At 38.2% G+C, this 27970-nt stretch overlaps 1 protein-coding gene across 7 annotated transcripts in view; it reads left to right on the top strand.

The window, feature by feature from the left end:
* CCSER2 (coiled-coil serine rich protein 2) overlaps positions 1 to 27970 on the top strand; it is an 80145-nt gene that overhangs the window by 30533 nt on the left and 21642 nt on the right. For all 7 annotated transcript variants that reach the window (XM_064145132.1, XM_064145133.1, XM_064145131.1 and 4 more), the window contains 6 exons: positions 3749 to 3839; positions 8519 to 8681; positions 9541 to 9736; positions 21512 to 21595; positions 24134 to 24220; positions 25276 to 25374. In XM_064145132.1, coding sequence (XP_064001202.1) covers positions 3749 to 3839; positions 8519 to 8681; positions 9541 to 9736; positions 21512 to 21595; positions 24134 to 24220; positions 25276 to 25374 — 720 coding nt within the window. The remainder of the gene's footprint in view (positions 1 to 3748; positions 3840 to 8518; positions 8682 to 9540; positions 9737 to 21511; positions 21596 to 24133; positions 24221 to 25275; positions 25375 to 27970) is intronic.

The following is a 27970-nucleotide window of genomic DNA, read 5'->3' as shown; positions in this document are numbered from 1 at the left end:
AAAGTGGGAATGCTGAGAATCAGGCCTCTTGCCTGTATGTAAGCTAAATCAAGGTGAAGTTTGGTGGACTGAAAAATACTGCTTTTCAGTGAAAGAGAGAGCTTATGATGCACATAACATGAGGAATTCTTAGAAACTGAACTTTTAAAGAATGTTTTGTTAATGCAGTTTGTTAAAATGGACATGTATTTATGTTGAACCTCAAGCTTGTTCAGCTTCCGCAAAAGGAGCTGCTCTGCAGGACTCCAGTCTTTAAAGCATTGGGTTTTAGAACCTAATATTGTTATGCTTCTTGAGAAAGAAATTCTGAACTCTGTGCATCCAACAGATTTTATAGAAACCCAAGACTGTTGTAGGTGTGTTCTTGATTAACCTATGAGAGAGTTAGCACCTGAGGACAATCATTACAGAAAAAAAAAATGCAAACATCAAAGTAAACTTCTTAAATGTGATGTCATTGTTTACCAGCCTTACTACTGCTTCCTGTTTAGTATTTTCACATCTGCTGTAGTATGAGTGCTCCCTGCTGTTGGGGCTTTCAATGTACTCATTTCTTATACCAGTAGTTATAGATCATTTATTTCTCCTTAAGGCTTTTCCTGTTCCATTGTGGTATGAGAAGAAAGTACTACTGCCTATGCTCAGCTGTGGTAGTCTTTGTGGAGGGAGAGCTTGAGTGCAGTACTGTACTTTGACTTGGTGGATTGCAGTCCCAAAGTTTATCTCTTTTTAGGTTGTACAATCTGTAGAGTTACATGCTGCTTTTTAATAGGTATTCTTTTCAACTATACAAATAGAGTAGGATTCTTCTCTTATTGTATATAAAAGTATACGAAATAAAATATCATTCTTCTCTTACTGTAATTTTTTATACTTGCTGAAATATATAATTTTCTGTAGGATTGGAGCTGGTGCACTTGTGAATAATTTTTTATTTCCTGTTCTATTTGAGCTCATTGCTCAGCATCACTTCGTGATGATAATCACTCTTAAGCATATATTATTAACAATGTTACTGCTGTATAGTTAACTTCAGTTCATTATACAGTAGTCAAAATAACAATGGAAGACTTTAAATATAGGTTTCATGTGTACTGATGTGTTAATGAAACCTGCACTTTATAGTTCTTTAAAGTTTACATTGCTGACACCTACTTTTAGGTTTCCTATGTAGACAATGTTGGTTAATACTCCAAGTGAACTCAGAGGTGGCCTGGCTTTTACAAATACGTCATCTCCACAGTTGTATTTTCTAGTAGTGAGTTGCCTCAGTGTGCTTCAGGAATGTATAATTATGGAAGCGTAATGAAATGAGCTGTTGACAGAAAAGTATGTGTGGCATCTCAAATGCTGACCACCTCTGACATCATTAGACTTGTGAAGTTCTGATACAGAGACAGCAAAGTGGCTTATCTACGTTTATTAGCTAATATTTTAAAAGACTACATTTATATATTGTTCTTTGCTAAATACTTTTGCACAGCAATAGCAAACATTTTCAACTTTTTTTGCATGTTAGCAGCCACTGTTTGTAGTTAGTCATTCTCATTAAGGTTCCTGCAGCAAGACAATAATGCTTGCTCATACTAATTTGGAAGAGTAAGACAAGCCATAGAAACAATTTATCTTCTAACAAACCAAAGCTGCCTCTCAAACACCTAACATTTCATAGACTTGTTTAAAAAAGATGTGTTAAAAATCTTCTAGTTCCTGGAAAAATACAAATTGGTAGTAACAAACAAACAAAAGTAAATATATAGAGGCAGCTCTTTCTACAGAATGTTAAATCTACATTTTTTTGTAAATGGCTTTCTCTGAAGTTGTTTTGGACTCTCTCCCAGGCAACCAGCAGTAGAACAAGGGGACACAGTCTCAAGTTGTGCCAGGGAAAGTACAGACTGGATGTTAGGAGGAAATTCTTCACAGAGAGGGTGATTTGCCATTGGAATGGGCTGCCCAGAGAGGTGGTGGAGTTCCTATCCCTGAAGGTCTTCAAGAAAAGACTGGATGAGGCACGTAGTTGACTGGATAGGGCTGGGGGATAGGTTGGACTGGGTGATCTTGGAGGTCTCTTCCAGCCTGGTTGATTCTATGATTTTGTGTCTTGATATATAGGTTTTTTCTGGTTTGGTTTGTTTTTTTTTCTGTAAATTCTTAGAATACCATATTTAAACAAAATATCAGAACTTGAAAATATAACAAGACCAGATGATTCTGTCTCAAGTATTGCATCTTTTCTTTATATATTGCTTATGCTTGAAAAGTGTATGTTAACTGTTTTCATCAAATTGTGGAAAAATTTGGGTTGGAAGGGACCTCCAAAAGTCATTTAGTCCAACCCCCCCCTGCAGTAGGTAGGTACATCTTCTGCTAGATCAGGTTGCTCACAGGTTGAGCCTGACCTTGAAGATGTCCAGGGATATGGGGCTTCAACTACCTCCCTGGGAAACCTGTTCCAGTGTTTCACCAACCTCATGGGAAAGAACTTCTTCCCAACATCTAATCAAAACCTACTTGCCTTAAATTTCAAACCATTGCTCCTTGTCCTGTCACTCCAGGCCTTTGTATACAGTCCCTTTGTGGCCTTCTTGTAGGCCCCTTTCAGGTATTGGAAGGCCACTACTACATCTGCCCAGAGCTTTCTCTTCTCCAGGCTGAACAGCCCCAAATCTTTCTTCATAAGAGATATGATCCAGTCCTCTGGTCATTTTGATGGCCTTCCTCTAGACATGCTCCAGTAGGCCTATGTCTCTCTTGTGTCAGGGGTTGCAGAGCTGGATGCAGTGCTCTAGGTGATACCTTGCTGGAGCATCTAAGTAACTTCCCCTGCTGAAATGCAAAATGTTTAATATTCTGTGTCACCAATAAAAAGTAACTATTTAGAATATACCTAGCTCTTTCTGCCACTTGCAGTAAAATACAGTGGTCCCTTGTGAGCACTATAGGAACACTGCTGACGAACGTTGGAGCCACAGTTACAACAAATGACTATTAATGTTCTTCCCTTTCACCTGTGTATCTCTGATAACACTTGGTACTGTGAAAGAGGTCAGCTTTTGTCTTTCATGCTGATTGTCTTGCTCACAACTGCAGTCCTTCCTCTTTACACCTCACTCACTAAATATAACATGTTTAATTCTATTTAGTACTAATACTATATTTCATTTTTCTCATATATTAGCATACTCATGCGACACAACAGTTTGATAGTCCCTTTAGGATCAGCTTTATAAGAACCACAATCTTAAAGGCAAAAGGCAGCAGAGCTTAGTGCTAGTATTTTGTAGTTAAAGCTTCATTGGCCCAAAAGGTCAAGGTAATGTAGGTCCCCCCTACCTTCCTTTCAAGGAAGTTACAGTAATATGATATGAGAACTAAAAAAAGGTGATTTAATGTTTTCTCCTTACCTGTTTTACACTTCTAAATGATCAAAGTAATTTAGTTTTAAAGTGCTTATTGGGGAGAATTCAGATTATTAATGAATAGGAAAAAAAATCTTTGGAAGATTCCATAGATAGCAGGCAGAAAGGAAGTTTTAACCCATCTGTCTCAGCAAGTACTGTTATTGTATTGTGTTTGCTGTTGGTGTAGGTGGTCTCAAGTAAAACTGATCTTAGCCTCTGAAGAGGAGGCTACTTCTATCATGAGCTATGTGTACCAACAGATGTAACAAAGCTTTGAATTAAGTGCTTTGACAGGAGGATTGTGAAATAGTATGAAATCAGCTGTATCTCATGTTTTCTTTCAGGATATCTTGAATAATCTTGATTCATGTGATCTTGAAGATGATGATCTCATGCTTGATGTGGATCTGCCTGAGGACTCTCCTCATGATAAAGGTTAGTAAGTTAGCCAAGCAATCTCACTGTTAAACTGCTTTATAAGCTTAAAAGATTTTTTACTTGTGTTGTTCTGACTTGTGCTTAAAAAAAAAAATTGAAGTAACTACTCTGAAATGTAGGAGATATTATACATCTGTACAGCTCTTATATTTCAAGATTTCTGAAGTTAGACATCTCTTGCATTTTATCAAAATGCAACCTTGTTTCACACCATTACTTTAAATTATTTTAATAGAATAAATTTCAAAATTTGAAGTTAGTCCTTCAGTCTCATACTTCAATTACATTTGAAAATGTTGCAACACATTTTTTTCAGCTTTAGTGAATGACAATTATTTTTCATCTATCAAATAAAAGTATTTCCAAATGTATTTTATGTAATTCAGGATAACAGAAGCCTAAGGGCTTAAAATGTGTTTTTCCAAGCTGTCTTCTATCCCCTCTTGTCAGTGAGGGATGCTGGCAAACTTTTCACAGTGAGGAGAGCAGAATCTAGATACCACTAAAATAATACAAATCCAGACTAGGTAAGGGAAATTGTCACGTGCTCTCAAATCCTGGCTTGAAAACATTTGAGGTATTTGGTTTTTTGTCATTCCTGGCTTACTCATAAGAATTGTCATTGTTACGTGAATCTGGGTATTAGTGTTACCTCTGAGTTCAGGGTAGCCTTATAATATACAGGGATCTGGGAGTTGTAATAGATAGGCAGCTGAATATGAGCTAGCAGTATGCCTAGGTGGCCAAGAAGGCCAATGGCATCCTGGCTTGTGTTAAAAATACTATAGCCAGCAGGAGTAGGGAGATGATTGTCCCCTTATACTCAGCTTTGGTGGAGCCACACCTTGAGTATTATGTTCAGTTTTGGGCACTGCAATACAAGAGAGATGTGGAGGTGCTGAAGCAGGTCCAGACCAAGGCAACAAAGCTGCAGGACCTAGAGAATAAATCTTATGAGGAGTAACTGAGGGAGCTGGGGTTGTTTAGCTTGGAGAAGAGGAGGCTGAGGGGTGACCTCATTGCTGTTTACAGTTACCTGAAGGGAGGTTGTAGCCAAGTGGGGGTTGGTCCCTTCTCCCAGTAAACCAGCAACAGAAAAAGGGGACACAGTCTCAAGTTGTACCAGGGGAGGTCTAGGCTGGATGTTAGGAGGAAGTTCTTGCCAGAGAGAGTGATTTGCCATTGGAATGGGCTGCCCAGGGAGATGGTGGAGTCAATGTCCCTGGAGGTGTTGAAGAAAAGCCTGGATGAGGCACTTAGTGCCATGGTCTAGTTGATTGGGCAGGGCTGGGTGCTAGGTTGGACTGGATGATCTTGGAGGTCTCTTCCAACCTGGTTGATTCTACCTGAAGGGACATTGTGGAGAGGCTGGTGCTGCTCTCTTCTTATGATTATTTGAAGACAGAACAAGAGGGAATGGCCTCAAGCTGAAACTGAGTAGGTTTAGATTGGACATTAGGAATTTTTTTTTTTCATGTAGAGAGTGGTCAGGCACTGGAATGACCTACCCAGGAAGGTGGTTGAGTCACCAACCCTGGATGTGTTTAAGGGTTGTTCAAATGTGGTTATTAGGGATATGGTTTAAGGTGAATCTTGTGGAGTAGGGTTATAGTTTGGACTTGGTGATCCTGAGAGACTTTACCAACCTGAATGTTTCTGTGTGATTCTGTGATATCTTCAGATAAACAGGAATTTTGAGTGTGGAGACAAACACTGAAGAAAAAAAGATATTCCTTGTTTTGTGTACTGTTCAGCTGCTTGCTGAACCTTGGGGAAGTTTTAGATTTTAGAGAGTAATTTGTAGTCACTTGGGTGAAGAGTTGGGTGTATGTGTTAGATATGAAGTCATTTTAACAGTAAATAAACACCTCAGTGGTGGCACATCTTGTTTTAAGTATATATGTATGAAGTGTAGTATGTAATCTTTTGAATTATAGAATGGTTTGGGTTGGAAGAGACCTCCAAAGGTCATTTAGTTTAACCCCTCTGCAGTCAGTAGGTACAATCTCCACTAGATCAAGTTGATCACAGCCTAGTTGAGCCTGACCTTGAATATGTCCAGGGATGGGGCTTCAGCTAGCTCCCTGGACAACCTGTTCCAGTGTTCAACCACTCTCAAAGTAAAGACCTTCTTCCTAACATCCAATCTAAATCTCTTCTTGAATGTCAAACAATTGCCCCTTGTCCTGTGACTCCAGGCTTTTGTAAACAGTCCCTTTATAGCCTTCTTCTAGGCCCCCTTCAGGTACTGACATGCCAGTACTACATCTACCCAGAGCTTTCTCTTCTCCAGGCTGAACAGCCCCAATTCTTTCAGCCTTTCTTCATAGGAGAGGTGATCCAGCCTTCTGATCATCTTGATGGCCCTCCTCTAGATGTGCCCCAGCAGGCCCATGTCTCTCTTGTGTTGAGCATCCCAGAGCTGGAAACAGTACTCCAGTTGAGCAGAGGGGCAGAATCACCTCTTTTGACCTGCTGGCCATGCTGCTTTTGATGCAGCCCAGGATGCAAGCACATATCGTTGGCTCATGTCCAGATTAACATCCTCCAGCACCCCTAAGCAGAGCTGCTCTCAGTTAATCTCACAGTAAATATTTGAAGTAACCTGTGTGAAAGGTGCCTCTTGACAGTAGTGGCAGTATTCAGCTTTTCAGTGCAGGTAGGTATACAGTATTTTTTTGTTTAACTTTTTTGATTTTCTGGAATGGATAACAATCCAAGCCTAGGGGATATTCTTTTCGTAAGGGTACTTCTAACTCTGTTGGGAAAAACTAAAACAATTCCAAAGGACAGATTAATTTCTCATAAGTTTGCTTTGCCTTTTTTTTTTTTTTGTAGACCATGCAACGTATTTATATCAGTAATTATTTCAAATTATTAATTAAAAACCTGTTAAAAATGGATGTTCTTCAAGAGGTGAATATTTTCCATGGAAAATTAATATTTGCTATTTAATCTCGATACAAATGAATATATTCATTCACTACTTTCTAACTTGCGTCAATAAAATAAACCTAAACCTGTTCCCACTTCTACAGTAAATTATCAATGTTTGTGTAGCTGTTTTGTGACTACAACAATCTGCTGTGTGAGCTGCTGATTGCAGAGAAACTTACTGTTTGAGATCAATATTAGCTGTTTAATATTATTTTTGTTTTTTTAAACAGTTTAGTATCTATAGAAAATGAGTGTATATAAACAGGGTATCTCTGCTATAATCACTTCATAACTTGAAATCACTGAATTCTTAGCAAAATGCATCTGAAAAGAATTCAAAAGCCAGCTCCAAGATTCCCCTTAAGTAAAGATGACCATCTGAAGAACCAGAATTCATTCTTTGCTAATATGCATTCTTTACTTAATGTTTCAATTTCATTTTCCACAGCTGAAAATCATCATGGTAAAATTATTTATGGAGGGCTTATTTGGAATAGACCCACCTGATTTTTAATGTGTTATGACATATGGAGGGATAGAAAGATGATACTTTAGGTGAACAAGTTTACTTTCTTAACTAACTTTTTGGGTTTTAGGTGATAAAAACTGAACTGTAGTTATGAGTATTTGTCATATTTAACAGCGCTTTGTGCCAGTACTTAATTGTGTGATTGCACTGATGTCAGCCTCTTAAGACTTTCCAGGTCCTCAGAAACTCTCCTTGTTTCTCTTTGGAGTCTGGGATGCCGCTTGGAGACTATTTATAGAAACAGCTCTAGCGCAGCAAGTATGCAGTGAGCGAGGATGGCAGTTTTAAATCACAGGGTAAAACTGGGCTCCCTTCCCACCAACACGCAGGCTGGGAACTAAGCAGGAAGGAAGGCCTGTTTACAAGCGTCTTGTGCGCAACTACGTCTGAGTAGGCAGCTGAGTAAAACACTGTTCACTTGTCTAGAGTTATTCTTCTAGCCAAGGAGCAACAATGTGAGGGAAAACTCCTTGGGTAAGTGAAGGAGAAAGTGCAATGGCAGAAGAGCAGTTGATGCCTTTTTCTGCCGTGTGGAACTGCATGGGTGGCAGTTGTTTTGGCTTTGTTTCTAGTGGGTTTACAAGCTGTTGCCAAATATAGCTTTTGTTCCCTTAAGAAGTTTGTGGAATCTGCTTTGCTTTACACAAGTTAATGTTTTAAAGAGATTATTTTCTTTGCTTGTTGAAAGTCATGCCTGCTGTCCAGATAAAGATTAATTGTCTTTGAAGTGGAAAAGAATAGAATGATATATCTCTGTATTTAATGACACTGTTCTGTTTTGGAATGAAGTACTGTTCTTCTCCTAAAATGTCGTCTTTCTGCTTGTGTGTTGTTAGAACTTTTTAAAAGGCCTGAAGATACTGTCAGTGAGTCAGAGGAAAATGTTACTTCTGAATTCACTTTTTTTCTTCCCCATAGTACTTCCTCCTCCAAATGATTTCCTGCTCAGAAATCAAGTGAAAGCTGACTTCTGTAGTTTCTGCTAGAGGTTACTTTTATTCTTGAGACATGTTCATACACTGGCAAAAATACGACATTATTATAGAACTCTGCTTGACACTTGGAAAATGATTACCTTTTAGAACCAGTTTAAAAAAACAAAACCCCACAGATTTTACATTTCATCTATTACTAGCACATAGTAAATATTTTATTTACAAGGTCTTACAAAGAAATTTTGTAATTTGTTTTTACCTGATGCACTCTGTAGAGGAATGTGAAAATATGAACCATTATGAGAGGCAAGACAGAAGTGCAAGGCAGCATCAGGAAGGATTCTGGAAAAGAGCACCACAACAACGATGGAATACACAGGATCACTATCATCTTGGCCATACTGATCACTATATTCATGGTAAAAATGATTTGAACAGGTAAAGTACTTGTCTTTTTTCTGTCAAACTACTGCACTAAAGGATTTCAAGTAGTAGTATAACACAGTTTTAAAATAGTTTTATGTCTGTAAATATTGTATCTGTGTGGAAGTATCACTGAGACTTGTAACAATTTCTCTAAGAAACTTTGGTTTCTATCTCAGTTTTTAATCCAAATATTTGTTACTTGTGTTTATATTCTAATGATTAAATTACCTTATGTCCTTGGAGGAAAAAAAAAAACCCAAATGAACTGAACAAAAAAATCACTGCCTGACCATGTGAGTTTTTATTTTCTGACAGCTTTTAACTCATTAATTTGTTTCTAAATTAGCTGTAATGCTGTGGTGCATATAGGTGAGCTTGAATGACTGAGCTTACAGAAATCTTGTTGAGCAAACTAGTTGTAGGGTACTGTAGTTGTTAGTTTGCCAAAGATCCAGTTTTAGGGTACTGTAGTTGTTAGTTTGCAAAAGATTCAGTTTTGGGTACTGTAGTTGTTAGTTTGCAAAAGATTTAGTTTAGGGTACTGTAGTTGTTAGTTTGCCAAAGATTTAGTTTAGGGTACTGTAGTTGTTTGTTTGCCAAAGATTCAGGTTTATGGTACTGTAGTTGTTAGTTTGCCAAAGATTTAGTTTTAGGGTACTGTAGTTGTTAGTTTGCAAAAGATGTATGCAGAGGAGCCCAGCATTTCAGTAAAACAGAGTTGGCATTTTCTGATGAATTTCTTTTTTGTTGTATGTCAAGATGTGCGAGTGTAGCCCATGTTACATAGCACCTTTTTTGCTAAATGCTCTTTAGCTCTAGGTTGTCATGACTGTCTATCATTTCAATTCTATTTTTGTTTGTTTGTCATTAGGGGCTCAAACTACCTAGAATCTCCTATCAGTCACTTTGAAAGCTATGGAGCACCAAATTATTACCAGGCTTCTAGACAGATGGTAGGTTTACCAGAGAATACTGTGATGCTTGATGAAATGACCCTTCGACACATGGTCCAGGACTGCACAGCTGTGAAAACTCAGTTGTTGAAACTGAAGAGATTACTGCATCAGGTGAGCTTTAAATGGAACAAAAGCCCAAATTAGCTAATCTTCTGTTTAGGCTTATGAGGCTATTGTAATTTCCTTTATGCATTGAATTACAGTGGTCAAGAAAGTGTTCACTTATTTTTGCTGTTTAAGACAGGACTTTTTCTGCACTTTTCCTGGCTGCAAAAATAATACCAGATATTGTTGTTCTGCTTCACTGAGGAAATAATGCTAAATTAAAAAATAAACAAACAAACCCCACAAACTAATCATGGATGTGCTTTTATTAAAGAGGATTCGAGAATTCTGAGAGGGGAAAAAAAAAGTTAAAATCAATCTCATTGATCAAACTTGCCTTAAGCAAGTGAATGCTAATAACTTTTTTCCTAAGGCTTTGTTTTCCTCATTCTTTTCATCTTTTCTGTTTGTTTTGACAAGAAGCTTAGCACATCCTGCTCGGTCATCTTGATTGGAGGTGTTAAACTCTTCTAGTGTGTGAAATCACTGAGTTGTCATAAACGTTTATGGAGCTTTTTCATTTTGCCCCAAAACTTCACAGATAGTGACACTGGTAGACTACTGGATGTCTCAGCAGAAGTATGGCATTTCAGTCAAAAAAATCCTTTGCCATCTTAGAAGCAACTCCATTAGACTTTGTTTGGAGGCATATACAGATTAGCATTGAAAAGTATCTGATGTTCTCTTGAATATTAGATTTACTGTTCTTTTCTAGCAGGATAATGTAATGAAAATAAGCTTGTGATCAAAAGAAAAAGCCAATCAAGCTTGAGGCTAATTGAAGGGTATGACTCTGCCCTTCAGAAATGTGAACATTTGCTTCCTATGGTAACTGGGAATGCTGGAGATGCTTTTCTACTGACAAAGTCAGGAGTACAATAGCAATGAAGGAGGGAAGGAGTGTTCTTAGAACCTCATGTCTGAGTAGCGGGTGGTGTAAATTTTGCCTCTTAACAACCTCAGGGATGGAACTAGTACATAAGCTAGCAAGCAACCTTCTGTCCAGAGCTTTTAATTGCTGACAGTCAAACTGAAGAGGTGATCTCTGTATGTGCACTTCATTGAGTAAAGGAGTGTGTTATATATCCAAATAGGGATGGTGACTCTACCGCCACCCTTGGCAGGGTGTTCCAATGCCTCACAACTCTCTCAGTCCAACCCAAACCTTTGCCACAACTTAAACTCATATCCTCTCATCCTATCACTATCTACTTAGGAGAAAAGACCATCAGTCTCACTACAACCTTCTCACACTGGCTCTCTGTAGTAGTGAGTTTCCTGTTAACAAGTATCTTAAGTTGAAACTTCATCAAACATACTTCACATTTTCTTAACCTGAGCACCTCCTGTTTTGACTTGTTGCTATCAAAACTCATCACTTCTGCGTAGTCTACTGTCCTGTTTATTTTCTGATCTTTAAATCAAACAGTATGAATAGTAGTGTGAAAGTAAATTTACCCCTATTTACAAAACATTTTGAGTAACACTCCTATGAAATATTTTTTCATTATTTATAAGTGTTAAAACTTCTGTTGGTATAAAGCTGTGTTCAGGGAAATGAGATGAAATATTCCAATTTTTTTTTTTTTACTTTAAAAATCAGAAATGTAAATTTGAAAACTGTTACATGGACTTCAGCAGTCTGAACACTGAACTCAGTCTGGGTTTTGTGATGGGTCTCTTACGAAATGTTAAAAAACAATACACAAAGTTACCTCCTTTCAAACTGGAAGGAAGCAATTCTTACATTTGCTTTACTGATACCATACATTTAAATGTATGTGTGTTATGTTATTCCAATTAGAAGTACTAGAAGTACTGTTCAATTTGGATAGGCAAAAATCATAGAATCAGCCAGGTTGGAAGGGATCTCCAAGATCACCTAGTCCAACCTATCACCCAGCCCTTTCTAGTCAACTAGACTATGGCACTAAGTGCCTCAGCCAGTCTTTTCTTGAACACCTCCAGGAATGGTGACTCCACCACCTCCCTGGGCTGCCCATTCCAATGGCAAATCACTCTCTCTATGAAGAACTTCCTCCTAATATCCAGCCTGTACTTCCCCCGGCACAGCTTGAGACTGTGTCCCCTTGTTCTGTTGTTAGTTGTCTGGGAGAAGAGACCAACTCCCACTTGGCTACAACCTACCTTCAGGTAAATAAAACTCTAGTCAGGTCTTCAGGATGAAGTCTAACAGAAACATTTATAGTAAGATAGTGAGCTGTAGTAATTAACTTCAATTTTCTACAACTACCTCATCAACTATAGTGTGGCTTATTGTATAGTGTATAATGAATACCTAGCAGATTCCTAGGGAGACTTAATGTGGTCTACTGGATTCATTGCTGTGACAGTAGCCCACATAATTGTGTATAAATGATCTTGACTACTAGCAACATTGCTGCAACACCATAGGTTTGGTGTTGTGTTCTCAGTTCTGCTTGGTTATTTGAGTAATCCAGCCTTCTCTGACCTTTGTGTGACTGGGATAACAATGCCAGCAGTACACCTGCTGTCTACTTCTTGCATGCTCCCATCATCTTGTGTTTTCTAGCAGTGAAATTTGGGACAGGAGTCTATCTCATGTAAAATAGTTTTAAAGTTTTTACTGCAGTAAGTATAACCTTCTCTGGTTTTGCTGGTGGTGTTATAGTGATTGGAGTGAAAAACCTATAGGCTTATTTTAGATGCAGTTGTAATTATTTACAGAGTTGAACTACTGGTGAATATTCTCATTTAATGCTTAACTGAAGCACTAACTTTGTAAAAAGAAAATGCTATGGAAGACTAACTCTAGTAATAATTACCATCTGAATGTTCATGCTTTTAAACATTGACTAAGGTGCTGTGTTTGCATGCAGAACAGTTAAGTTTTCTGCTGATCTTAAAAAATTCTTCCTTTTTCCTCTTCCTCAATTTCTTAAACTTGCTGCTCTAGGTTGAGGCTACAGAGAAAATATGTTAAAGCATTCTTATTTTAAAAGAGTTGTACTGTTTCTGATGTTCTGGAGCCTTTGATGTAGACAAGGATTGACCGTCCTCTGTAATAACTTTCTCCAGAGCCTGGCAGGAATTATTTGCAGACATTGGATCACATAAGCACTTAGTGATATTTTAAGGAGAACTGAAAAGGTGGAGCAGGTCACAGAACTGTGAGATTTGGGAAACCTTTTTTTTCCTGATGTATTCAAGTTTTATAAAAAGATGCTTTTTTTCAGCTTTCACAAATAGAGAAGAAAATCTGTTTTTCTGGCACAAATCTTCATTGTAACTAGTCAGCTAGGATTAGCCTATTTATATGAAGTGATATGAATAACAATTGAGTATTTTTAGCTAATCAATATGTTTTTACTGATACTTTAGTAAGTCACTTGCATGCCTTTTGGAGTATGTGTTCATTGTGTTCTTTTGGCATCTGCTAAGATGGGTGAGATGTATTTATCTTTGTTACAAGAGGCCTGAAGACAAGAAATTAACAGATCTAGTTAATGAAATACAGAAGTTTCTTTATGACATGCATTAAGCTATGTAAACTGCATCTGTAATTGTTAATTATTTTTTTCTCTTGGCCACAAAATGGTTTACCTCAGTGATTTAACTGCCTAAAAGAAACAGAAATGAAGAAATCAATAAACAAGAGCAAATAAAATGGGGAGATCTTAAGTTTGGGCAGATCTTAAGTTTAGGCAGCTCTAACAGCATTTCTCAGGGAGCTGTCACACACTTGCAGCAATATTTGAATAAAGCTACACTCAAAATGCCAGGTAGTCAGCAGCTGAATAGCACCCTCTGCTGAAAATGCTGTTAGCAAAGAAAGTATTCAGGTGAATAACTTTTAACAAAGGAGCCTTTGAATCAAATGCTAAACGATGACGAAAGTTTAAACCTTTGTAAACTTTAGAAACATCTGTATTGCACTTTTCAACTTCTTCATGAACTGTAGATGCTGCAAAGTTGAAAGAATTCTCAAGTTGAAATTATGAGTATAACATTAGTAGCATATTCTTCTAAAATACTGTGCATTAAAGGCAGTTTACAGTGTTAAGAAATCACAAGATAATTGCTGAAAAGACATTTACTTCCAATGAGTTTATTATTGTAATGGAAGAATTTATATTAGTGTAATGAAAACCACTATTTTAAGCTTTGAGCATTATGTCATCCACTGAGGCAGTATCTTGACATTCTTCTGAGATAGAATAGCCTTTATCTTGTTCCTTCCATTTTTCAAGATCTGCAATTTCTCTTTATTTTGCATGTGTTTTTAACTAGAACCTTCAAATAATGTCATCCAAAGAAAGTGAGAGAAGGGAAGATGGAAAGGGTTGCTAGTGAAAACAGCTGCACTGCTCTTATGTTGTATAAAAGGTTCATGGTTATAATGCTGAAATATGGTCCAGGGACCACTCAAGTGTATTTAGTCATGGACCTCAACTTTTCTTTTGGATGTGCTTTTATCTTATTAAAATAAAGAGACTTAAAATGAGAATCTGTAACTGCTCAGGGGACAGGAGAAAACATAAGCAAATCTGGCATTTTTGAGCTGCTGAACTCAGAACAGCAGAAATACTGCAGTGCTTAAAGCCCAACAGTCTGTAGTAGGTAAACTACTTCTGGATGTAATCAGCATAGCAGGTTCCACAGATGGTGAGATTTTTATTAGGATTTTCTTGACTAAATACTTGTCTCTCACCTGGAGTGCTGTGACCATTTCTGGACCCCGCAACAGAAGGACATAGACCTGATGGAGCAGGTCCAGAGGAGGCCCACAGTAATGATCAGGGGATTTCAACACTTCTGCTGTGAAAACAGGCTGAGTGAGCTGGATCTGTTCCGCCTAGACAAGGAGAAGGCTCTGGCCAGACCCAATAGCAGCCTTCCAGTGTCAGAAGGGAACCTGCAATGATGAGGGACAATGGTTTGAAATGAGGTGAGAGTAGATTGCATGTTAGGAAGAAATTCTTTCCCATGAAGGTGGTAGAAAACTGGAACAGGTTGCTCAGGGAGGTAGTGAAGGCCCCATATCCCTGGAGATATTCAAGGTCAGGCTTAACCTGATCTATTGGAGGACATCCCTGCTGACTGCAGTGGGGTTGGACTAGATGATCTTTAGTGGTCCCTTCCAACACAAACAACTCTGATTTATGATCTAATACATTCCTCATAAAGTATAATCACTGTGTAAATATTACTGTTTGGTATTCTGTGTACCAAAGGTAATAATGAAGTTCTTTCTAAATTTGAGAGCTGAAGCAAGCACAGACATTTGTGTCACTTGTACTAAAGGTTTCACACTTAAAACATTGACGTACAAGCATGCTATGTACAGCCACTCAGAAAGGTAGGTTTTAACTTGCAGCTTGTCATCTGAGTGAGTTTGTGCTGTAACTGTGATAGCTATGATAGAGGGTTATTCCTAAAACTTTCAGTTTATGTTTTTGAGATGGATCTGCCAGATGCAGACTTGAGAATATAATTGTGTGTTTCTGATAAACTAACATTTCAGAGTGGGTATGTGAAAATGTTTGACATGTAGAAAATTAATCATCCAGAGAAATAAGGTGGATGACAGTGCTAACATTCAGGGAAGAAAAGATTCTTACATATTTTTCTTCCATATGCATTTTCATCTCTTATCTGTAGCTCTCACTGAGATTGTCCTAAAACAAAAAACAAACTGGTTTGTAGCAAATGAAAATGGCATCAATTTTCTAAGCAAACACTCTTTGCAAAGGAATATGAAGCTGAAATAATATTAAACATAGAATAGGGCTACTTTGATAGTCATGATTGTGAAGCTTTAAACGTTTCTTTCTATTTCTTGTGTAAGCACTATGCTGATTAAAAAATAAAATGTTGTAAGAGAGGTGGTAAATTGTATCTCCATCTTTCATAATGCCAGAGTTCCTTTCAGAGCAGCCTCTTGGTCTTTGAGCATTCTAAAAGTGTTTGAAGGGATTTTTTGTGTGGATTATTTCCAGTACAAACATCAGGAATGGTGTGGTCAGCAGGAGCAGGGAGGTCATTCTGCCCCTGTACTCTGCACTGGTTAGACCACACCTTGAGTATTGTGTTCAGTTCTGGGTTCCCCAGTTTAAAAGGGACGTTGAGATGCTTGAGCGTGTCCAGAGAAGGACGACGAGGCTGGTGAGAGGCCTTGAGCACAGCCCTACGAGGAGAGGCTGAGGGAGCTGGGATTGTTTAGCCTGGAGAAGAGGAGGCTCAGGGCTGACCTTATTGCTGTCTACAACTACCTGAGGGGTGGTTGTGGCCAGGGGGAGGTTGCTCTCTTCTCTCAGGTGGCCAGGACCAGAACGAGAGGACACAGCCTCAGGCTGCGCCAGGGGAGATTTAGGCTTGAGGTGAGGAGAAAGTTCTTCACTGAGAGAGTCATTGGACACTGGAATGGGCTGCCCGGGGAGGTGGTGGAGTCGCCGTCCCTGGGGCACTTCAAGGCAAGGCTGGACGTGGCACTTGGTGCCGTGGTCTAGCTTTGAGCTCTGTGGTAAAGGGTTGGACTTGATGATCTGTGAGGTCTCTTCCAACCCTGATGATACTATGATACTATGATACCTCTTCCCTTCATGTAGCTATTAGTATATTTAGGGTGATTTTCTTAGGCTTGCTGCTGTATTTTATAATCATTTCTGATTCCAGATTTGCTTGAATTGTATGAGCTATTTTAAAACACACCTTGAGGCATCTGGTTACTTCAGTTTATTACACAGGGACCACCCAAAACTGCCCAAAAGCTGATAAATATGTTGTTAATTTAAAATCCAGTAAAAACTATCCATTAAAGTAGTTGACTTTATTCTCTGGGGAAGGCAATTCAGGTGGACTATAGATACTCATAGCAATAAGAAGAGGGCTATGAAATGATCAATTACTACCATACTGCTCAAATGAGCATATTCTTGATTAAACATTGCATGCAAATATAGATGAGTTGATATCAGGTTGCAGTAATAAAGTCTATATTGTAGACTATTCCTACATACTAATTAATGTGAATGTCTGCACCACCAGTCCTCTGTCAGCTTACATATTGCAGGTTGTTCACAAAGCCAAACCACCAGCAGTGTTTAAAAACGACTGTACCAGGATTGCCAGAATGTATGTGAGGTTTAAGTTGTGTGTGGCAACGTTTTAAATTGACGAGATGGTTGCAAATGCAATTGTTTTTTTTTCCCCTTACAATGCTCTTTTTTTCAAAAGCAGCCTCATTTCCTGTTAGATTAAATTAAAATGTTTTGTAAGTAGAACTTATTTTTCAGTGAATTTCGTAAGTATTCAAGTTGATATGGAAAATAAGCCAAGTTCTTGTTTTTTGCAAGCATCATTTATAGGTGCATTGTGGTTGGGAGAAACCTTTGAGATTTATGAAGCATTTACCACTCGCCTAGAGCTCACAATGCCATCACTGCTGAGAAGCCACCACAAAACCATATCCCTCAGCACCACATCTGTGTGGTTTTTAAACACTTTCAGGGACGATTACTCCATCAGCCCCCTGAGCAGCCTGTTCCAGTGCTTGCTAACCCTTTTTGTGAAGAAAATGTTGGCAATATTCAACCTGAACCTCCCCTGGCACAACTTGCAGCCGTTTTTGTAAAAGCAGAATTGATGCTTACTGAATGACATTTAAGATCAGATTTGATGTGGCCCTGGACAGCCTGATTGAGTTCAAGGTGTGTAATGAGTTAGGAACTTTCCGCCTACTACTTGAAAGTATACCTAGACTAACTCAGGTGTTCTGGAAGTAAGATGAAGCTATATTTACAACACTGCAAAATTATATATAGATATACAATATATACAAATATTTACAATTCTATTCAGGTCTCTCCCAGACAAAACAAACTGCCCAGAAGGGCTCAAAGCTACCCAGCTCTTCTCTTTCCTCTTCTCCCTTTATCTCAGAAACCCACACATAAACAAACTGGAAACCTATAGTGGCTGGCAAAACTTACATGTTAATTGCTGAAATTAAAGCTGAGGTGTCAGAGCAAGATGGGGTTAAAAGCAAATGATTAGTTAAAACAACATAGAGACCAGACGGAGAAGTGAACAGGACAATGTCCCAGGAGAAAGCGCCGGAACATTATTTATGTTTTGACTTTTTTATCCTTCTCAGCAAAGCAATGAGTTATATAGACACCATTGTTATTTTCTTTTCACAACCAACAATCAAATTTCTCTCATTAAAATATTCCAGTTAGCCTCAAACCAGCACAGTGTGTTCCTGCTCACTGGAGGGGAGTTGGGCAAGGTGTCCTTCGTGGGTCCCTTCCCACCCACCAAATGCCGTCTATGAATATAGGGCATCGTCAACCTGCAGGAAACACCTTCTGCTCCAGCAAGTGGGGCTAGCAAAAATGTTAGGTAAAAACCAAGAGGCTTTTACATGGCCTATGGCCTGTTGAGAAGTAATGATACCTTTTTCAAGTTCACTGTGCTTTTACCTAAACGCTGTCTCTTCTGTCCAGGTTTCTGAAACTTGGTGGCATCTTAGCATACAATTGTTAGGCTACTAAAAATAGAATGCATGTAAAACTAGTTGCATTTGGTTTGCTATTTCTGTTGTCTTTTTGCTAACTCTGGTCTTCTGTTACACACGTGTAGCCTTATTCTGCTGATCTCTCCTTACTCAACTCTTTTTTACAATATGATGAGCAAGAAATAAGAGGGAAAAAAGTTTCATAGATTAATCCTGCCTTATGGTTACAATGAGATGCTTAAATTCTCACCAATAGCATTAGAATAGATTTTTTTTTCAGTTGGTCTGTCTTCATTATATGTATTAAGATAATTAAGACAGTGGTAACGGAATAAATTAACTTGGTTCTCGATAAAGTAGTTGAGTATTAGCATATAGGGTTCAAACAGTAGGTTTCCATTTCCAGAGAATGTGTAATGCACTAACTTTCTTTGCAGTTAGGTCTTAATCTACTGTCTTAGAATGATTTATTGCTCCACTTTTATTGCCATTAAAATGCATTTAAGGCATAGCAGATACCAGTGATACAACTTTTAAAAGCTATGCAAGATACTTTTGTGTTAAATGGTTTGCTTTTTGTGTGGTTTTCCATTCCCAAAATTACTTTTTCACAGTTCTCACTGTCTGGCATCACTTTTCTTCTGAGCTCATCTATTTGTTTGAGTCATTGACAAATGTGGATGTAACCCGTTGCTTGTAGAATATGAGATAAAGAGAAAATACGTGAAATATCTCTTAATCTAGAAAGGATTCTAATTGCTGCTCATTTCCTTTAACAGTTTAGAAATATTTTGGATTGAATCATGCTTCTTTCTAAAGATACTATTGTGCAAATGATTTTAAAACATGTGATTAGGATTTTTTTCATAACATAGAATGTCAACTTCTGCCTCATCAGCCTGTCACTTGCTGGCAGTCTGCCCAGAAGGGAGAAGAATCTACTTGTGAATTGAACACAACTGTGTTGGACATTGTTAGCTGAAATATTTATTATATTAAGGAGTCAGAAGCCTTGAAACGTGTCTGCTCTCACAATAGAATCATAGAACTGTTCAGCTTGGAAGAGACCTTTGAGATCATCAAGTCCAACTGCTCTCCTAGAGCTCACAGTCCAACCACCACTGCTAAGCCACTACCAGTAAACCACGGCCCCCAGCCCCACATCTTCATCTCTTTTAAATGCCTCCAGCAGTGGTAACTCCACCACCTCCCTGGGTAGTCTGTTCTCATGCCTGATGTCCCTTTCTGTGAAGAAAATTTTCCTAATAACCAACCTGAATTTCCCTCGACACAACTAGAGTCCATTTCTTCTTGTCCTGTCACTTGTTGCATTTGAGAAAAAAATTACAGCCACCTCTCTGCAACCTCCTATGAGGCAATTGTAGAAGGCAACAAGATCTCCCCTCAGCCTCCTCTTCTGAAGGGTAAACAGTCACAGTCCCACTTCCTCCAGCTCTTCCTCATTCTCTAGACCCTTCACTAGCTTAGCTGCCTTTCTCCGAACCTTTACCAGCACCTCGATGTCCTCCTTGTAGTGATGGCTCAAAACTGAGCACAGTATTTGAGGTGAGGCCTCACCAATGCTGAATAAGGAGGGACAAACGCATCCCTGGTTCTGTTTGCCATGCTTTTTCCAATATGAACCAGGATGCCATAGTCTCACATACTAAAAACTGAGAAAACCTCCACACCCAACAAAGCAACACAAAAACCTGAAATGACATGAAAGTAATAGAAATTAAATTTCATTGCCTGTAGTATGGTAAATGCAATTTAGAATTGTATGTTACTTCTTTGTGTTTATCTAAGTTTATTGATGGCTGTGCACATTTTGGCTACAAGTAGGAAAAAGTGCAAATTTACTTTTTTCCTTTTTTTTTGCATCTGGAGAATTTCATTCATGTTTCTCTGCAGTTTAATTAAAAAAAAACCAACAACTTATTATGGATTAAAAAGTAAAAAAAAACTATTCCTGTCACAAAACAATAGAAACAACAGCATCAAAAGACCTGAATCAAACCCAAACAACCAAAATAAACCTCACTAAAATCATCCATAGACACAAAGAACATAAATATATCTTAGTTTTTCCTCTTGGTTGATCTCTAGCATTTAAGCTGCATTTTTAGTCTTGTGGTTTTGAGGAGTTGCTGGCTCAGCCTTAGAGTTGTTTTAGGAAAGTTTCGAGACATGCTGCTGTTATATTCTACAAATGCAGTCTTAAGCAGTGAGGTCATTGAGTTAAACATCCTTTTAAGAACTGTAGAAAACCCAAAGGAGAATGATGTAAGGTAGAAGATTAATTTCTTCTTCAAGAATGTAACAGATGGAGGAGATGGATGGGGAGGAGGGGAATAAATATTTTTAAACCAAGAGAATTGGAGTTATGCATTTCTATGACCCTAAAGTAACTGTACTGTAATTCTGGCACTCCTAAGACTGGATACAACATCATGGTACAAACCTGATAACATCACAAGAGTACTTTTTCAGTTTTTCAGTCTGTGACTTGACTCAGTAACATTAACTGAACCTTTTGAGAGCTGAGTGCTGCAGGCTTAGAGTACTGCACATAATGGCTGTATGTGCTTTTTTGTCATAGGTGTCCTTCAGGATGGACTTAGGCAGCCATCTTTTGTTGTCTTTGGTTAATTCTGTTAATGCTTCTTGTGCTTAATTTTGTAATTCATGGCTGTCATGACAAGGAGCTGACGAGTAGGTGATCTCTAAGGTCCCTTCCATCCTAAGCCATTCTATGATTCCACTTTTGTGTGGTACTAATTTTTATGATTTATATTTAGTTCTAATGACTGTGAATTCATTATATATTAGTCTGCCCAGTAGCAAGTGTTGCCATTCTAGGTTGCTGAAATATTTCAGCTATGTTCTGTGATATTGCTGAGATATTATCATCCATTTGACTTGAATTCTGAAGGTAACGAAGCTTTTAAAATGGCATAGCATCACCATTGCTTCAGAATACAAATGGCCAGTTTTAAGCAAATTATTGTGCAAAATGAACACACTTCAACATAGCTGCAGTCGTTTGTATGGATTAGTGAGCAGAAGGAGTCTGTTCATGACCCTTGTTCAGGCACTGTAGACATGCTTCAGGAAGGGAAGCTTTCCTATTGGGGAAAAAAAGAAAATCCACAGTGAGAGATCAGAAATATTAACAGGTTCTGTAGGGTGATCTGTTTCCATCCTTGAAAGCAATATTACAAGGGAGTTGTTTCAGCAAGTAATTAGAGTTTTTGTTTGTGTCTTTGGTTCTCTGACAGAATGATGAAAATGTGTCACCCCAGGACATATCACTTTCAGTTCCATCAAGTCCAGAACCAGAAGAACCTGAGCCAACATTTAAGGTAAATGGCACTGATTTACTCTCCAGAAAAACATACAAAGCTGTTAGTGTTTTAAAAATACAAACTAAAAACTTCTGTGTCATGATGAAACATCTTTTTTTTCCTCTTTAAATGCAAACTTAATATGTTTATATATTTAATCTTTTCAGGTTTGTTCAAATGTAGGTGTTTGGTTTGGTTTGGTTGATGTTTTTTTTCCTTCTAAAATTCGTGCTTAAAAATGCTAACACAGTTTTACCTTTTGTTATCTGTGGGAATTAACAGATTTAAAGTAACTTCCTTCAAAAATTTTCTGCCATCTTGGAATGGTAGAATTTGAAAAGACAATTTTTTGAGCTCAACTGTAATCATGGCATACTTACTAGATAACTTTAGTTCATTACTGCAGACTACAAGTTAAAATATCTTTAAATGAAGTTGACCCTGAACTAATGCAGGTATTAATAGATGTAACTTAAAAATCAATGTGAACCCCACAAAGTCACATATGAGTTTGTTTTAGAATGGGTGTTAAAGGAAGAAGCAATCACATGGAATATTCAGAAAAAGAGATCAACTTTTATGGTCACAAAATGTTGTGGTTTTTATAGTGGTAAAGATTTACAGCAATTGCTTCAGGCTCTTACTGTAAAATCAGGATAGAAGATCACTCATCCTGCACTAGGGGAGAGGAGCATTACTTGCTGAAGATCTAATGAAATTAGAAGCATGTCTTGAAAAGGAGGAACACTTAAGATCATATTCTGGTTTGAACATCATCTGTCCAAACCCTGGGTTCAAGGACTGAGGTTTACCAAAGCTGTAAGTCCATATGCAACATCCTTTAGCAACTCTGGTTTCTACATTGTTAACATTTAGGTTTGCTCTTCACTTGTTGTTTGACCTGTTTGTTATGCTTGCCTTTCTACAGTCATCACAGGATCTTAGGGGTTGGAAGACACCCAAGGAGATCATCTAGCCCAACCCTCCTGCCAGAGCAGGACCACACAATCTAGCACAGATCACAGAGGAACGCATCCAGACAGGCCTTTAAAGTCTCCAGAGAAGGAGTCTTCACAACCTCTCTAGGGAGCCTGTTCTAGTGCTCTGCAGCTCTTACATCTCCATCAAAATCTTTCAACCTTAGTCTTAATTCCTAGAGAAAAAATTAATACCCTTTAACTTTTTAGCAAACATGTTAGGCTTAACTGAGATTTTGAATCATTACTTTTGTAACTGATACTGGCATATGACTTGAAAAAATTCACACTAATTGGTCTGAGTTATCTGAAAGCAGTGATCAATGACATCTTCACTGAAACTGGAATAGTAAATGTATGCTGCTAAATGGAAGCCCCTTAATTTACAGCCTGGCTATAATGGCACAGTTATAAAATCAATTGAAAATGCCTTGTGATGAGAAATTATTTTAAAAAAATAAATCACTCTTGCATGCTAGCCACATTTTTTAATCTCTTTACTTTTGCATAATTAAATGTTCAGCTGTGAGTGCAGAATGCATTCACATCAGTTCATATTTGTTGAATGGTTTGGGCTGTGAAGGACTTTAGAGGTCATCTACTCCAACCTCCCAACCAAGGATACCTCTCAACTAGACTGAGTTGCTCAAGGCCTCATCCAACCTGGCCTTGAACACTCCCAGGGAGAAGGCATCCACAGTCTCCTGGGCAATGTCTTGCAGAGTCTCACCACCCTCATACTGAAAAAAAAAATTCCTAAGATCTATTCTAAACCTACTCTTCTTCAGCTTAAAAACATTGTCTCTTGTCCTGTTGGTAGACCCCCTTATGAAGTGTCTCTCTCCATTCTCCCTGTAGGATACTTTCAGGTATTGGAAGACACCTCTAATGTCTTCCTGGAGTCATCTTTAGGCTGAAAAACTCCAGATCCCACAGCCCATCTTCATAGCAGAGGTGTTCCAGCCCTTGGATCACCCTTGTGGCCCTCCTCTAGACTTACTCCAACAACTCTGCATCCTCCTTTTGGACACCAGAACTGGATACAGTGTTTGAATTGATGATCTGTGAGGTCTCTTCCAACCTTGTTGTTGATACTGTGATACTTGCATTCAGTAATTGTGGTTATGCTTTTGTTTATGAAGTACAATTTAATGATTCTATCATTTTATGTTAATGATTTTTAAATGGTGGTTTACTTAGCTTTTAATCATCAGGATGTTGTGATTTTTTTCTTATTGGATGAAGATGAGTATAGCTGGTGTTTGATGGCTTGAAATGTTCGTCTTCATGGTGTTGCTTGCTTGTACAACAGATGAATTACTGCATCAAAGATACTGATGATTTACTTACTCTAGAAAACTGGGTCAGCTCAACTCAGCCTCTTAAAGAGACTTCTAGTCAAGTTTGTTCATTCTTTAGGTTATATACCTACAGCCCATCTCACTGTGTGACTAAGAGGAGGAAAGCGTGTGGTAATGTTACTGCCAGTCCTCCATGAACACCTGCTGTCACGTCAGGTGTTGATGCAGATTGTGTCACTCTTACAGAAAATAATGTATTACCTGCTGTTCTTTTGCAGATGGACGATCTGCTGAATGAGATCAGGCAGCTTAAAGATGAACTGAAGAAGAAGGATGAAACAATCAGCCAATTAGAGCATCAACTTGTAAGTATGATGCCAGCTGCTTTACAAAATCTCCAAGTGCACTTCCATAGGACATTTAGATATTTCCTATGTATTCATAACAAAGGTAGACTTAGGTTCTTTTTAGAGCCAGCTGATTCATGAGTCTGTAAACATCTTGTTCTAGATGTTCTAGTATGCTTGCAGTTGTACACCTGGGAGCTTTAGTTCTGTGAGCCAGTCATGGTTTGTATGTAGGGCACTATGCAAGTCTGTTTGTAAAATTGTTAAATATATTTCATTTCCAAACCAAATCCTTTGAACATCAAATTTTGGAAGCTGTTCAGAAATAACAGTGAGTAAAGATAAGAGACTTTATGCTTAGTGCTTCAAAAATTGAAAGCGGTAGGCATATTGCTCTGCTTCATTTTTTTTTCTTTCTCCCTTCTTTCCCATACTGTCACTTAGTTTAGTAATGAATTTCACCATAGAATTTAAAGCCAAACAAGACAGTATTAGGAGTTGATTTTTTTTTTAAATACAAATTAAAACAAAGCATCTTGAATAGGAATATCTAATTGACCAAATAAATAAGTTATGGAGATGTTTTTTTCCATACATTCATTGCAGGTGGACACAAGTCCTCAAGCAAAAGTCAAGCATGCTTTTTCAGTTTACTTTTTTTCCTCTTGTTCTAAGTTACCTTTGGATTTTGCCATGTGTATCTCTGCAGTTGGTTCTGGCAAACTCACCTACTGTGATAAATCTTTCTTGCAACTAAGAAACTCTGTGGTAAAGATGGATAAAACTTAAATTTGTAATTATTGAAAGGTAACTTAAAGAATGTTGTGCTTCAGAAATATAAGCAAATCAAAATCTCTTCCTAAAGGTGCCTATTTATTTTGGGTTATTCTAAATAGACTTTGGGAAGAGAGACAGTTGTGCAGCACTGTAAATAGTGGTTTCTATAGTTTAATTAGAGTATGTTGTGCTGTCAAGTGCATGATATTCAACACTAGACCTTGACTGTGCTTTTACAGAGGTTTTATCAGTTATCTTCTAACAAATTTTCCTTTCTATTTTTGGGGGTGATTAAGGCCATTAGATGTAACTGCCAGAAAGACAGTCAAAAATCTACAGGAACAACGTGCACATTTGCTGATAAATTTACACAAACCTCCTGGAGGAGGAGTTCTGTGAGTAAACAGTGTCATTCATTCCTCAGTTGTGACTTCTGCATTTCATTCCCCACTGCTTTTACTTGTGCTGTCACACAAGGTGGCCTTGTTTAGGAGATTCTGCACTGTGTGTCAGAGTGGTATCCCTTCTGCTGTGCCTCACTTCCATTCTTTTGCAACTCTTTTATTTAAGCATTTATTACAAACATTTCTTTTAAGTATGTAAACTTGAAAAATCTCCTCTTTTAAGTAATCACCCTTTGCACTAATTAAGTTACAGCCAGTCCAAGATGTATATTTAATTATACAGAAAATATCTTCCTATATCACAGTATCATCAAGGTTGGAAGAGACCTCATAGATCATCAAGTCCAACCCTTTACCACAGAGCTCAAGGCTAGACCATGGCACCAAGTGCCACATCCAATCTTGCCTTGAACAGCTCCAGAAAAGTTATAGGTGTCTTTATTTGAATGTTTTTCCTGGTTAAAGTTTCATTGTTGATTCATAGATTGGCTTGTGATTGGAAAGATGATTTAGTTCCAATCCCCTTGCCATGGGCAGGGACACCTTCCACTAGACCAGGTTGCTCAAGATCTCATCCAGCCTGGCCTTGAACATTGCTGGAAAAAAGGAACAGCATAGCCTAGATTTCAATACATACATGTAAAAAGAAAAATGACTCTTTTAATAAATGCATTTTTATTTTTATAACTTGATTCTTTCAAATAATTATTGGGTGAAAATCACTTTGACAAAGGGCATCTTCATTCCCATATGTTGTTGCATAGATGATATTTGCTTCTGTTACATAAAATCTGAGTGCCTCATGGAATGGTAATAGAATACTTAAGATGGGTGAGGAACAACACCTTTGGTATTACTAATAATAATACCCTTGAATGATAAGCAGCACCTTTGTCAGTCACCAGCAAATGTCTTTTCATCTTGAAGCTACAGCTCTAGCGAAGGAATCCTAAGAGTTTTCTTTAAAACATCAAACACGGGTTAGTTATTATTACTATTTTCTTTATTTTTACCCTGCTATAAGTTACTTAAGGTTATAGTGAAGGTAAATCACCCCTGCTATCCTTCTAAAATGACTTTTTAAAATGCATAGTGCCAGGATAGAAGTACCATTACACTGTATGTTCGACAGTTGCTAGCAAATAGATTTATCTTGTTGAGACTATGCTTTCCAAGGGTCTTCTGTGTGCCAAGAACTCAGTGTGAGATCAGAACCTTAAGTATATTTTGTTTTACTCTGACACCTGTGTTCCAGAGTGTGTGTGTAATGTCTTTGTTTATCCCATTTCTCTTGTTTGGATGCTCTTGAAGGTTTTTGTATTATGTCTCTGACAAGTTTTAATTTCGTGTACGTGGTGTTTATTTGATGTTTCTTTTATGTGATGTTCATATGATGTTTTTGTGCATTGATACTAGTACAAGGTTAGTGGCTATTGTGGATTACATATTCCCTTTTTTTTTTGTCTCATTTTCTACATGAATCCTAAAGCTGAGTGGTAACTATTGAAAGTTAGTTGCTAACTCCAGAAGCTTTAGTTTGGGCAACCTGTGGTGTTAATTGATAAGACCAAAGTTATTAGATATGATAGGGAGTGCAAGTTGATGTGTCAAGTGAAAGAAATCGTTTAGCCCAATTTTCTTCTTTAGTCAGGTTGGTCAGTATATCTCTCATGTTATTGAATACTTTGTTTAAAAGACATTTGCTTTGGCATGAAGAAGTTTGGGTTATTTTTTTCTTTAAAAAACTAAACAAATCCTCAACTCTGCTGTATTCAGGGCTGGGGAGATGTGTATGGATGTATGTACATAATCACGGAGTCATGGAATCACTAAAGATGGAAAAGACCTTTAAGATCCAGTTCAACTGTAACCCAGTTGCCATGACAACCAAACTATATCCTGATGTGCCACATCTACAGCATTATGAACACCTCCAGGGATGGCAGCTCCACCAGCTCCCTGGACAGCTTGTTCCAATGCCTTGCTGTGTTGTCAGTAAAGTTTTTCCTCGTGTTCAATCTAAACCTCCCCTGGAACAACTTAAGCTTATTTCCTCTCATCCTGTTGTTAGAGTCTTGGGAGAAGAGACCAACTCTAACCTCCTTTTTCAGGTGCTTGCAGAAAGCAATAAGACCTCCCCCCAGCCTTCTGTTCTCCAGACTAGACAAGCCTAACTCTGTTAGCTGCTCCTGGCATACCATGCCCTTCCAAACCTTTCACCAGCCTCATTGTTCTTCTCTGGACATCCTTCAGGACCTCAATGTCTTTCCTGTCCTGCAGTGCCCAGAATTGCACACAGTACTTGAACTGTGACTTCACCAGGCTGAGTACAGGGGCACAATCACTTCCTTACTGTTGCTCTGTTGCTGGACACACTGGTTTTCATACAGGCCAGGATGTTGTTGCCCACTTGGGCGCACGGATGGCTCACGATCAGTCTTTTCATCCACCAGCACTTCCAGCTCATTTTCCACCAGGCTGATTTCCAGCCACCCTCCCCAGTGCCTGTAGTGTTGCTTGCAGTGGTTGTTACCAAAGTGCAGCACCTAGCACTTGGGTCTTGTTAAACTTCATTCTGTTGACCTCA

Source organism: Pogoniulus pusillus, chromosome 6 (genome assembly GCF_015220805.1).
Source record: "Pogoniulus pusillus isolate bPogPus1 chromosome 6, bPogPus1.pri, whole genome shotgun sequence".
NCBI classification, from domain to species: Eukaryota; Metazoa; Chordata; class Aves; order Piciformes; family Lybiidae; genus Pogoniulus; species Pogoniulus pusillus.
The sequence above is the reverse complement of the archived record's forward strand: the minus strand, read 5'-3'. Positions and strand labels throughout refer to the sequence as shown.